This window comes from Protomyctophum bolini (genome assembly GCF_963924005.1).
Source record: "Protomyctophum bolini genome assembly, chromosome: 19".
NCBI classification, from domain to species: domain Eukaryota; kingdom Metazoa; phylum Chordata; class Actinopteri; order Myctophiformes; family Myctophidae; genus Protomyctophum; species Protomyctophum bolini.
Window position 1 is genome coordinate 11,583,212 of NC_137880.1, and position 13,868 is coordinate 11,597,079.

Consider the following 13,868-nt stretch of genomic DNA (forward strand, 5'->3'; position numbering starts at 1 on the left):
TCAGGGTTGACACTACTACACTAGCGGTTTGCCCGACTGTCCGTGGGCCGACGGCCGTGGCAAGTAAATAAAACGTTCGAGCAAGTGGAGTTTGCTTTCAGATTGCCCGGCGGTCAAGTGCATTCTCTCTTCATTAAATATTACTACCTATTTATTTACAACTAGCAGTTGCACTCATTCTGGTTTTTCAAAGTGACTGTAGCAACTCTCACTCTGCAGTTATCGATTGGATTTAACATTATCATTTTCTGTTGGCGCAGATTTTATAACGGCCTTATTTACTTTTCGGGCATGACCGAAACATGACCTGTACTTGCCCGATAGGCTAGTGCCACCAAGACCTTTAGGCCTGTCACACATAATCGCCTAATCACAAATATTTGAGATCATCACAATTATGTTTGAATAATTAATAATCATAATTGTTTCCATGTTGAAAAATGTTGATGCATGTTTCAAACATTTGTGTGACAATTAATCGTCAACTTAAATGTGTAATCGTGACAGCCCTAGACCTTCGTGTCAACCCCTGTATAAACTGTATTAAGCTTGTAGATCTGCTATTTTTGAAAAATCGTGAAAATGTGGCGCAAATCTTTGCACCACTCGGTTCACACGGGTGTGATTTTTTCACATCGAACAGTTTTAACTAAAATCTTTGCTTCTGGGGGGTGCCTGGAACATTTTTTTTTTCAGATGGGGGGGCGGTGGCCAATTACATATAAAATCTTTGGGATCCTTGACATGAAATATTGAGCACCACTGATACAGAAACATAAGGTTATTCAGAAAACTTTAGAAGCCTTTTTTTAATTTCATTGTCAATGTCATTAAATCAAACTGTGGTTGATGTGACAGACACTGCTGCTGCTGCTGCTGTGCTCCACGATGGAAGAAGAGGAGCCGGTCTTCACGGACATCGACGGCAGGAGCATCTCTCTGGACTGCCAGAGTCACTCCAGCTTCTGCCGGGAGTTCACCGTCAGCTCGGCCAAGCTGTCCATCAGCAAGGTGCTGGTGGCCACCTGCTGCGTGTGGCTCCTAGCCTACACCGTGTTCTTCTTCACACAGGTGCGTGTGTGAATTGAATGATTGATTTAGCAGTTTTTATTTCACAGTATGTAGAGTGGGTACATTTCAAAATGAAAGCACAACGCAATACAAAAACAGCAACTTTGAGGACGAAACCATGCTCTACACAATGTTATTAAGCTCTATTAAAGACTTGTTTACGTCAGGGTCCTCCATTTTTAATTCAACAGAACATTTAAAGACGTAAAAATATAGCCCACACTTCTATGAAAAAAATGGGGACCTTGACTTTTTATTCTTTTATTTTTATTTTTACAGGGGGCAGTTTTAAATTGCAGCCGCCTGTAGGTGCTCTTTGAGAGTGGTTTTTTGAAGGAGTCAAGGGATTCACATTTCTTAATGGCTGTTGCTAGGGCGTTCCAACTCTTAGTTTATTTGTTTGAGCCGAATCTGGGTTGCATGTGGTTTGTTGAACTCCCTCTGGTGTGAACCTCGTTGATATTAAGGAAGTATTTAGACAGATACTTGGGTATCTTGGTCGTGTAGCGAATCTTGTAGACCAGTCTCATTGCAAGATGCTGTACTCTGCCGTCAACCTTAAAAATTAGGGTCTGCCCCTCAACTGTACTCCGAGCTCAAATAAAGGTTGGGTTATGATGATGATAAGGTAGAGGTGGGAAAAGTACTACTCCTTTTTTACTTAAGTAAAAGTATTAATACTGCAATGAAGAAACACTCAGTATTGGTATCAAAATGTAGAAAGTACTCATTATGCAGAAGAATGTCCCATTAAAAAAAAAAATGCATTGTGAGTTTGTAGGTCAGCTATTTTCAAATGGCCCAAATGTATATTGGGCTGAAGTAGGTAATGTATGTTTTGTAAAATCAACATCAAATCAAAATCTACAAAGTAACTAGTAACTAAAATTTTCAAATAATTGTAAAAGTGCAATATTTGCCTCTAAGATGTAGTGGAGAAGAAGAAAAACTGAAAAAGTATTGAAAATTGGAAATGCTCCAGTAAATCACACCCGTGTGAAGTGAGGGGTGTTCTTATCGTACATCATCATGACGTAACATGTCTATTTGCTCAGACACGCATGACGTGAATTCTCCATTCATTGTCAATGGGAATTCTATGTTTGTGTAAGACTATCTACACTGTACACTAATCTGAATTTAAGAAGAGATTAGAGATTTTTCAGTTAATTGCCCGAGCCCTATGTCCAAATAATGGAGTGCCTCACAGCTCCATATTTGAGCATGACTGATGTCACTGAGTGCAGTGACATCATATTGATGTAGCGAGATTCGCTGGCGGACATATACACTCGAAGCTCTGACGAAACGGCAGGAAGAGACAGCGGGCGACCCTTCGAGAAAGCGCTGTCCCGAGTAGAACGTCCTCTGAACGCCACATCGCAGAGTTCCAATTTGAGCACGGTTCCGTAAAATGGCACCGGTTTATGCGACTCCGAAAACCTCCCTTCAGAAGAAGGACGGCTGGAACCTGATAGAGTGTGGCTGTTGCTACGGCCAGTTTGCGTTTGACCCAGAGACGATGACCCAGTGTTCGGACGGTCATCTCTTCTGTAAACAGTGCCTGATCAAATATGCCGAGGAAGTGGTCTCTGGCTCCGGACGGTCGGAGCTGAGCTGCATGATGGAGGGCGGGGGGTGTGACTGCTCGTACCCGGCGCAAGAACTGGAGAAAGTCCTGCCGGAGAAGGTCCTGCGTCGATACCACGAGAGACAAGCGGAGGAGGCGGTCGCCGCCGTCGCCTGCGACGAACTGGTGCGCTGTCCGTTCTGCAACTGCCCCGCCCTGTTGGACAAAGGCGTCTCGGTGTTCAGATGTCCCGACCCCAGGTGCCACGTGGAGAGCTGCAGGACGTGCCGCGTCCGATGGAAGCAGCACACGGGCAAGACGTGCAAGCAGCTGCAGCGGGCTCTTCTGGACGAGGAGACCAGGATCAGGGTGCTCTACGAGGAGCGCATGACGGCGGCGAGGGTGAGGAGGTGTCCGAAGTGCGGCGTTGCCGTGGTCAAGACTGTGGGATGCAGCCAGGTGACGTGCCACTGCGGCGGTCACATGTGCTACGTGTGCAGAGAGCCCTTTGCAAAGTGCAAGTGCTCATGGCATGATATCCTGCGAGGCAAGGACGACTCCGAGCGGATCATCCGGGAGATCCAGCAGGAGGGCGAGGCGCAGCTGAGCAAGCGGGTCGGTCCAGTCGGTCCTCGTCCAGGGATCCTGGACAATCCGAGGCTTCCGAGCACACTTTTTCTATTATGCCTGTTCTTAACAGGCATAACAGTGTGTGTTGTGTTGTGTATTGAGTTTGTGCTTGAAATGTACTGTAATTCTGCAAACTGTTAATAAAGATTTCAATCAATCAATCAATCAATGTTGCAATTCGAAACTGGCCCCCGTAAAATCTGAATCCCCCACTACCCACCCCTTTTCCCCCTCACTGTATATGTTTCTTTTCCCGTTTTTACCTCCTTTATGATGAATTCCTGTTCTGTTCGTTGGCTATATAGAAGTGTCTATTTGTACGTCTCTAAATGTTTTGATGAATTGAACATGGTGGACCCTGTTGTAAACAAGTGTAATGCTTTATTGGGTCGTCCACTCACAGTTAACAGTCTTTTTGAGTTTGTGCTGAAATGTACTGTAATTCTGCAAAATGTTAATACATATTTCAATCAATAAAAAAAAACATCTGCATTGCTTAATTTGTCAGGAAGTCCACACAATTAGAGAATGTAGAATAAGTGATATTTTGATCAGCGTTTGCCTGTTAGGCTGTTATCTCTCCTAATGGTACCACATCAACCAAGCATGGAATTGTGTGTGTGTGTGTGTGTGTGTGTGTGTGTCTTGGGTCCGAGAGGCTAAGGGCCGATTCATACTCCTATTTTAGAGCCGAATAAAAGTCGGTTCGGCGCTGTAGAGCCTACATTACAATGTGACGTCATTTGAAGTTCGGGAGGGCGGATACCGTCCTAAAGTCGCCTCTTTGGTGCTACTGAAAATTTCTGACGAGCCGAAACAGTGGTAAAATAGGAGTATGGATCGGCCCTTAATCTCATCAAATGGTGGTCCAGCATGGCCCAAAAAATGTAGCCTGGCTAATAAATAAGCCAGACTAATATCACACCACACTGTCGCGGGAGGCAATTTTATTTTTGCCAACAGCTGATTCGGTCTGGCTTATTAGCCAGACTTCTAAAAATGGACCATGCTATGAAAGGAGTTGAAAACCAGTCAGTTGTTGTTTGTATTATGTTTTATGTTGTGTTAGGGGACCATGTTGGGACCATGTTGGGTTTCAGGGACCTCGGGGACAGTGCAGTGGTTCCCAAACCTTTTAGCTCGAGACCCAAAAGGGAAATTACCCAAACAAGTAAAAAATAGCAGATCCACAAGCTCACAACGTGTCGCTTCGTGCCACATTGTGAGATCGGTTATGTTCACTGCTTCTTAAACATTTGTTTTGTAATTTATGGAGTATTCTTAGATTTGCAATATTATGTACAGTAGAACATGTATTAAAGCTGAAGAAAAACAAAACAATTACAACAAAATTGACCATTGTATGAAGATGTATTCACTGCCGCCCCAGCGGCAGAGGTTTGAATGCGTTGTTGTAGCAACCGCAGATAGCACCTCTGTGTGAACCTAGAAAGATTTGACCCTTAAATATTAAATTGTAAAAAGAACTAGAAATGCACTCTGTCGAGGTGCCAACTTGCGCCTTGCACACAAGTACCGTAGTAAGTACGTACATACATATTACATACAGTACATACCCAGCCGATCACCAAACATACCTTAGTTACGTCATCAAGAATGGTGGTCCCCCCTTATTGGGCCGGTCGGCAAAACACCGACATACCCAGCTGATCGCAGTACTTGCACGCTCTGCTTGCTCAAGTAACAATACAAGCATAAATAACTGCATGAAGCTGAACATGTTGACTAGATTTCTAGCACAAAGTATGTGGAAGTAGTTCGATGTCCCACAATGACACCCTGCTGTGTGTCCTTCCCTGTGTGGCACACAGGTCACGGCGGTGCTGTCCTCCGCCATCATCGTCACCCTGGTGGGCATGACGCTCCACATCCACCTGGTGAAGGTAGACCACGAGTCCCTGCTGCTCATCGGCTCGCTGGGCGTCCAGCTGTCGTCCAGCTACGCCTCGGGGCGAGAGAGCACCACGTTCATCGAGATGAGCCGCATCAAGGACATCGTCATCAACGAGGCCATTTACATGGTGAGGGAAATGCTCTCTGGTGGGAAAAGTACGTCGAAGTCTTCTGAAAGAATGTATATTCAGAGACTTGTGCCGCATTTTCACGATTGTTTTCTAAAATAGCTCGTAGGTTGACCTACAAGCTCGTAGCTATGAGCTTGTAGATCTGCTAATATTCAATAGGTAAAGTACAACATAATGCTTAGTTAAAACACCAAAAGGGTTTCCCGTCCAGAATGGCTTAAAGCCTAGGAACCAGACGGTTGAGCTAACCGTCCGGTCCGTTTTATTATTATTATTTTAAATCTGAATTGTTTGAGATTGTTTGGGCAACACAGCATAAAATATACCAACTTTTTTATGATCTTTCATTTTATTTTATTGAAGATAAAAGTGAAGACGCCAAAAGTGATTGGCCGGAATTACATTTGTGATGATTCGATTGGAATTTATGTATTTATATATATGATATATTTATGATGACCATGTATGATGATAAGAGCACCGCTCACTTCACACAGGTGTGATTTTTCTTAATGAGGTCGGTTCCTCAATCTTTGAGGGGCGCCAGCCAGCCCTCGAATGGCTTTTGAGTATTACGTCATGTGGTAAACAAATCTTTTTAATGTTTGTTTAGAGCACTTCTTTTTTTTGGGCTTTTCTGCCTTTATTTATAGATTACGGTTACGGCGTAGATAGACAGGACATTTAATAGAAATGTATTGATGCATTGCATCGTTATTGATTACATTATACACGTTATGTTAATTATACACTATGTTTGGTTCCCAAACTTTTTCATGTCAAGGACCCCCAAATTGACACTTATTAGCCCATGGACCCCCATTTGAAAAGATATGCCAATGACCCCCACAAGAGAAGATTTTTACGGCTCTAGCAGTGATTCTCAACCATTTTAATTTCAAGGACCCCCAGTTTGACATGCATTAGTCTACGGACCCCCATTTAATGACTTTTCTATCTCTGGAACCCCCAATATATATTGTAAAATCAATGTTTTTTTTATTATTTTAACTCGGAGAGTGTACAACTTCATGCAGATTCTACAATGTGGTCCTGTTCCCCTTCAAGAACCACATGTGTGCTCATCTTCATCTTATGTATTGTCACTGATCTTCATTGGTAACATCGTCAGAGGAACAGTAACTGTTTACATACAGACCAGACTGTGGCCTTGTGGTTAGAGTGTCCACCCTGAAACTGGGAGGTCGGGGTTCGATCCCCGGCAGGGTCATACCAAATACTGTAAAAATGTGACCCAATGCCTCCCTGCTTGGTACTCAGCATCAATGGGTTGGATTGGGGGGTCAAATCTACTAATGAAATGATTCCCGAGCACTGCTCCAAGAGATGGGTTAGTATCAGGATCGGAGAAGCACAGCTTGAGTCTGTCCCTGTCCAGTTGGACTCTGATGCTCTGGGGTTTCTGTCTCACCGAGAGGTCCGGGCTGCATGAACAGCGCTCGGTGTCTGCCCCATAATATCATAACTCTGGGTCAGATGACGGTTAGAGCGCTCAGTGTCTGCCCCTCAATATCATAACTCTGGGTCAGATGACGGTTATCTCATAGAGATGAAGTCATATTGTTGACATCGGTCTTGAACTCCATATTTGGGCAAGAGTGAGGATGACTAAAAGAACCTACAATAATGTGAGAAATATCCAGAGACGGACAGATGTACAGACATAAATGCTCTTCCCATTACTATGATTGGGGATTCCACGATCACATTTTTTGCTCCTGTTCCGATTCCGAACGTTCGATTTTGAGTATCGGCCGATAACAATTTGTCCCGATCCGATATTTATGCCATATCACAAACTTAATGCGGATTCTAAAATGTGGTCCTGTTCCTCTTCAAGAACCACATGTGTGCTTATCTTCATGTTATGTATTGACACTGATCTTCTTTGGTAACACCTTCAGAACAGTAACGTCATTATTATAAATGTATGGAAAGAGTCTTTCCACAAAATAGCATGTGAAGGTGTGTAGGTGTGTGTTAGTATCAGGATCAGAGAAGGACACCTCTAGTCTGTCCCTGTCCAGTTGGACTCTGATCCTCCGGGGTTTCTGTCTCACCGAGAGGTCAGTGAATGACCTTGGTGAGTAGAATGCTATTCTGGACATCGCTGTGTATTTATCAGCATCTAACTTTATAGACCAGGCAGGGCCATCTCTATCTCCCTTCCTCCGGCAAGACTCTGCTAACACACCTATTGTCCAGCGTGTACTGTCTCCGACCTCAACCTCCCAGCTGTGAGTCCCCGACTTAAAGGCCTCAGAGCCCAGGACGTATCTGTACTGGTCAAACCGCTCCGGGTTGTCAGGAACCAGTTGCTTGTCTCCACATGTCACGCTGGTCAGATCATCAGACACGGTGTAGTCCGGATAGGCAGTGTTGGGGTCCAGAATGACAGGAGTGTAAGAGACGATGTCCTTCATCTTGTCCCAGACTCTGAAGGTCAGGTTGCCCAGGTGTTTGGCCTGGTCTATCAGTGCTCCCGAGACCAGCTTTGGGTCGTGCAGTGTGAGCTGGACTCTTTCCACCGTGGCCTTGTGGTTCTGCAGAGATGAGAGGTGGTGAGCTCTCAGGTCCTCCTCTATGGCTCTGATTGTGAATGAAATGGTCAATATGTCTCTGTTTAGACCTTCAATCTTCTCCTTCATCATCTGACTCTTCTGCTTCTTTTCCTCCCACAGTGCAACAATCCTAGCCTCCTCTTCCTCTTGTAGAAACTGACGAAGCCTCTTAAACTGTTCCTTAATCGTCCTCTCCGTGTTCTGGGTCTGGACCTCAATGTGCTTTGCTGCTTGGTTGCAATTTGTTTTAACTTCATTAAAGACCTTTAGTCTCTCCTGTAAGATTGTCAGTGATTCTTCGGCTGCCTCCTTGGGATCCATTTTCCGACGTTTCTCTTCTATGAAGATCTCACATATGTTCTTCAGAGCCAGGTTAGAGGGTGGATCGGCCATCCAAGATATTTTCCTACAAAGTGGACATTCCAGCCTGCCCTTCTGTTTCCACCATTCTTGCAGACAGGCTTTACAGAAGCTGTGGCTACATGACAGGAGAACAGGATGTTTAAATATGTCACGACACACGGCACAGGAAAAGTTCTCCTCTGAAAAGGAGGCCATTGGATCTCTTGAAGATCTCTTCTCGTGAGTCATTACAGGAGATATATTCAGTTTATGCTCAAGCGAGGAAATAGATCCTGTTTCTCTATAAATTGACACATTTAGAGATGATCACAATGATTTCACTTTAGTTGTGTGTACATCATGGTGTGGGTCATAGAGATGAAGTCATATTGTTGACGTCAGTCTTGAACTCCATATTTGGGCAAGATTGGATTACTAAAAGAACCTACAATACGTGAGAAATATCCAGTGATTGCGAACGCAGTGAGCACTTACTATGAGACCTAGCAGATCATGTCTGTCTGTGTGTCCGTGTGTCCCCCCTTTGTGCCCATATATGGAGCTGAGTGATTTGTTTGTGATTGATGCAACACACTCCATATTTGGACGTATAGCTGCTTTGGGGACTCCTTATATGGTTATGGCTAAGTTAAAAATAACTTAACTTAAAAAAAAAATAACTTAAAAATAAATCTTAAAAAAACCCAAATATGTATGAGTTGCGTTCGCTTCCCGCGTTTGCGCGTCTTACTGGTTTAAAGACATACGTACACAGACAAATGCTCTTCAAGATGACTATGATTAGGGATTACGCGATCAAATTTTTTGCTCCCTATCCGATTTGATTTTGATTATCTGCCGATAATTTTTTTTCCCAATCCGATATTTATGCAATATCACAATAGTACAATATCCAAAATCGCAGACAATTTCCAGTCTAATATCATGAAATGAATGTGATCGGATGGCCCGGTCACGTTTTTATCCCGATCTGATTCCGATCATTTGAAAGTGACGTGATGGGCCCCAATTTCGGGACAACCCTAATTATGATGAAGCCCCTCGGGTTTGTATCATCCTTTCGGGTCTTATTTCTCAACAATGAGCGCCACGCCGTCAATTATCCCTTGCTTAGTTTATTAGTACGGGCGAAGATTTTAATAATTTATGCGTCTCAAAAGGCGCGTTGCTAAATGGCTCAATAGCGCCCCCTACAAATTGTCAACGCTGAAGCCCCACAATACGCTTTTGCCTACATAAATTGGTACACAAGACCTGTATCATTTCACCGACTTACAAAATAGTCACTTGGAGCGATGACCTAGAAGACTTTGGAAATTTGGTGCATTTTTTCGACGGATCATTCTTTAATATAAGGAACTCCTCCGAGCAGGATGGTCAGATCCACCTCACACTCGCTCAGTGTACACAAGAGACCTTTAACCTTCAATAACCTTCATAACTTTTGACCTGCTCGTCATAGCCACTACTAGTGATTTAAGTCTGTGTCCTTAATTAGTGTTACTTAGCATTAGTTTAGTTTAGTTGTAATTGTCAGTTTTCTCAGAATTCTCTCACTGTGTTTTCTGTTTACGAGTACTATGTGTCATGTCTTGTCGTTTCAGCATCGAATCATCTACTACCTGTGCATATTGCTGAAGGACCCCGCGGACCCCAGTGCAGTGTCCAGTGTCGTCCCCTTGTTCCAGGTAAAGACAAGACAGAAGAGTGCATCGGCGCTTAGCCCATTAAGGCCTGGAACGCATCTGTGACTGTGTCACCTTAGCTTTTAACGACTTTATCCATTATTTTAGCTGTTGAAAAATAGCAGATCTACAAACTCATAGTGCAGCACAGAGTGCAGCCTGGGAGTCTAGTTTCGGAGCAATTCACACGCTGAGTAACGACAATGAATACTAATGAAGTGGCCAGCCAGGCACACTTTAGTAATCAAACTTTAAAAAAATATATATATAATTTGATCAAATTGAAAATGACCAAACAAACAAATGTAAGAAATTTCATTCATTAACAAAACAATTATTAATACGTTGATTGCCAGGTATTAATTCTTCCACCGCCACTTTTCTGTGTTTTTACCTCTCTTTTTTGCCGATCTACAAGCTCGCAACGTGTGTGATGCAACACGACACACATTAATTATTAACCGTTTTTGAATAGGGTGGAATCTTAAATGTACTCATTTGCTTGGTTATATTGTATAATTAAATATTCGTTAGTTAAATGCTCTTTTCGTATATTGAAATTATAATCCCTATAAAAAAATGTTTTTGTTTATTTTTGTTTGCTTAGGTTAAATTCTTATCAATTAGAAACTTTAATCAAATGTTTTATTATTTTTAAAAGTTTTGAAAGCTTTTTATTCAACTCTAAACCTCCCCCTGGCCAGCCGGGACACCTGGTGGAGGGGTAAGGAACTGGTTTGAATAACGTGTTCCTTCCACAAGCTGTGTCCGGCCGGGGAAACTCCTGCCTGTCAGCTTGGACTCCTCATGCATAGAAGAAAGCATGAGGTCAGTCTGCTGCCCTCCCCACGTTGGCAGAGGAAGTGTAGCACCCAGGATTACATTAGATAATTGACACTGGGTGAAAAAATGGGTCGCAAAATCGTGGGATAAAAATTATATTAAAAAAATAAAGATTTTCATGTTTTGAACTGATCTAGGACTCTTCCAAAATATCAGCGATTTTCTTAGTTTTAAGGATAACTGTTGTATAATTGCAATATTACACTCGAGGGGGTGGTTTAACGTCATTAATGCACGCAGATAGGTAATATTGCTTAAATCTCCACTAACCTGTCTGTAACAAAGGTATTTTTTATATTGTCTTTCAGAGCTCAAAGCCGAGGCTAAGCTGCTTGGAGAAAGTTTACAAAAGCTGTCAAGAGATCTTGTCTAAATGCTGATGACATGTTGGAAACCCCAGCCAAGCCACTCATAACCCTGCTGCAGGTTAGACAGCACAACATGAATGCTTTACTCCACATGTCACTCATTTTATTGTCCGTGGAGTAACACACTGGTTTGTCATTTGTCTTTTGGTACATCTCTGTCTTGTAGAGCAAAAACAGGCAGTAGCTTTTCAAAAATGTGAATTCATCAATACAAACAACTGAAGGTTTTCAAAATTGGTACCACTTAGAACGGATCGGTTTGCAGGACAATAGCCATGAAGGTTGAGTTTTGGTGTTGGTTCAGAGATTATTTTTCTGTTTTAGTTTAAGCATGGTTTTTGGAGAGGTTATGTTTTGGTTCAAGATTTGAATGAGTGAGTTACTTTGGTTTACTCAACATTAGGCCTGTCACAATCATGACATTTACTTAACAATTAATAGTCATCTGCTTTTGACGATGGACATTGGAGCATATAAATGAAGCGTATTTCTGTTTGTAGGGCAGGTATAACAAGTAAATTAACTATACAAATAAATGACCTACAATGACCAGTGCCAATAATGAAAATAAACAATGGACCATTATTTAATAATGGAAGGAGGTTTCAGGCAAAGTATTTACTTTATTTTAGCTTGGCGACAACTTTTTGATCTCTTCATCAGGCCACCGTCGATGTGTGTCTAAATGGGTATCATTATTTTAAAATGTCACATTTGGAAAAGGGGTTAGAAATAGTGGAAATAGTTGACCTTCAAGCTCACAATTCACAACCTCTAGATAAGCTCTTTTACACTATTCTTCCTGAACACTGTTTGTGTGGCCATAATGCAAGTGAAAAATAATCGATTCATTGATATACTGTATAAAAGATTGGAGTCGCAAGATTACGTGCAAACAATCAATTATTCGATCCCTGGGGGGTCCTTGAAATGGCAGCAATCATGAACAAATATTCATGAACAAAGATCCTGCACTCTACTCTTGCTCAGCCGAATCAGTTTTATTAAAATTAAATGAACATGACGTTTCCCTCCCTCTGGAGTCTGGACCTTCATCAAGAATGCCTTGAAAAACCTTTGAGAAGCACTGAACCAGAGGTTATAAGGTTAACCAGAACGCTCGGCCCAAAACAAACTCACCCCCATTATTTTTCCTCGCCCCCTGTTCTTGTGGAATGTGTTTTATTTTGGGTTAGACATGATTGAACTGAGGTTACGTAACGTTTAGGAATAAGGATAGGTTTAGGAATAGTTTTACTGAGATTAGGTTTAGGCATAATCACCTGAGGTTACGTTTAGGAATAAGGTTAGGTTTAGGCATAGTTTTACTGAGGTTACATTTAGGAATAAGGTTAGGTTCAGGTATAGTTTTAGTTTTACTGAAGTTATGTTTAGGAATAGGGTTAGGCATAGTTTTACTGAAGTTACATTTAGAAATAAGGTTAGGTTTTGGCATAGTTTTACTGAAGTTACGTTTAGAAATAACGTTAGGTTTTGGCATAGTTTAACTGAGGTTACGTTTAGAAAGAAGGTTAGGTTTTGGCATAGTTTTACTGAGGTTATGTTTAGAAATAAGGTTAGGTTTTGGCATAGTTTTACTGAAGTTATGTTTAGAAATAAGGTTAGGTTTTGGCATAGTTTTACTGAGGTTATGTTTAGAAATAAGGTTAGGTTTAGAAATAAGGTTAGGTTTTGGCATAGTTTTACTTAAGTTACGTTTAGGAATAAGGTTAGGTTTTGGCATAGTTTTCCTGAAATTAAGTTTAGGAATAAGGTTAGGTTTTGGCATAGTTTTACTGAGGTTACATTTAGAAATAAGGTTAGGTTTTGGCATAGTTTTATTGAAGTTATGTTTAGAAATAAGTTTAGGTTTTGGCATAGTTTTACTGAGGTTCTATTTAGACAGGTCTCACCGGATTTGACCCAGGGCGAGCGTTCTTGCATTCAACCAGAGCACTTCATATTAACAAGATAAATGTGAATAGCACCTGACCTCTTGTTGAACACTTCAGTTAAGTTCTACTGTGATTTCTAATTATTTTAAGTTTTGTTCAATATATTTAGCACTGTTAGAATAACCTATATGCTTTACCCTGTGAAGCAGCCAAAGCCAGTTATGTACTGTATATACAATTATAAATGTATTTAGAAACGATGAGAATTTGAAGTTATGTCAAACTGACAATTTAGAAATGTCTTTTCTATCTGAATATTGGTTATTTATTCTGTTATATTTTGTGTAGTGGTCTACATTAACCTCCTGTTTCCGGCTGCTATGCTGTATTTAATAAAACAATTTGCTGTAAAACCCATTGACATTGTTGTTGGTAATGTGAGGATAATTAATTAATATGTCTAAGGCCATGTTAAATTGTCAAGTTTTTTGTTTCTCAAATCTGAAATTTGAAAACAAAATCTATTATATATATATATATATTATTATTTTAAGATATATATTTATCTTTGTTCTTTTAACTGTTGGGTAGCACTTTATTTAGTTTAGCACTATATTTAGGGTGGCACTATATTTCGTTTAAAAATGCTTTAGTAATGTATGAATAATGCTACACAAATTGTTCATGATGAATTTACTAATGCTTAACTATAATGCTTAACAGTGTACAGTTACTTATAAAGTACACTGTTGCAGGTTGAGCCACTGTATATCAGCCTATATTTTGAGGAGCTTTACTCCTCATCACCAGTAGAGG

The 13,868-nt window shown here is 41.3% G+C and overlaps 1 protein-coding gene across 5 annotated transcripts; it reads left to right on the top strand.

Moving 5' to 3' along the window:
• Window positions 1-888: 888 nt before the first annotated feature.
• pigh (phosphatidylinositol glycan anchor biosynthesis, class H) lies at window positions 889-13,469 on the top strand (the record flags this gene model as incomplete). 5 transcript variants are annotated; one of them, XR_013965864.1, is made up of 5 exons in its annotated part: window positions 889-1,071; window positions 5,104-5,313; window positions 9,866-9,949; window positions 11,098-12,947; window positions 13,060-13,469. XR_013965864.1 is itself a non-coding variant. In XM_080790872.1 (4 exons), the coding sequence occupies 4 exons, from the start codon at window positions 889-891 to the stop codon at window positions 11,167-11,169; spliced, it is 549 nt and encodes a 182-aa protein (XP_080646998.1). In that variant the 3' UTR covers window positions 11,170-13,469. The 5 variants fall into 5 exon arrangements, 1 of the variants encoding a protein (XP_080646998.1); XR_013965865.1 differs by having other exon boundaries at window positions 11,098-12,559; window positions 12,599-13,469; XR_013965866.1 differs by having other exon boundaries at window positions 11,098-12,374; window positions 12,671-13,469.
• Window positions 13,470-13,868: the final 399 nt, after the last annotated feature.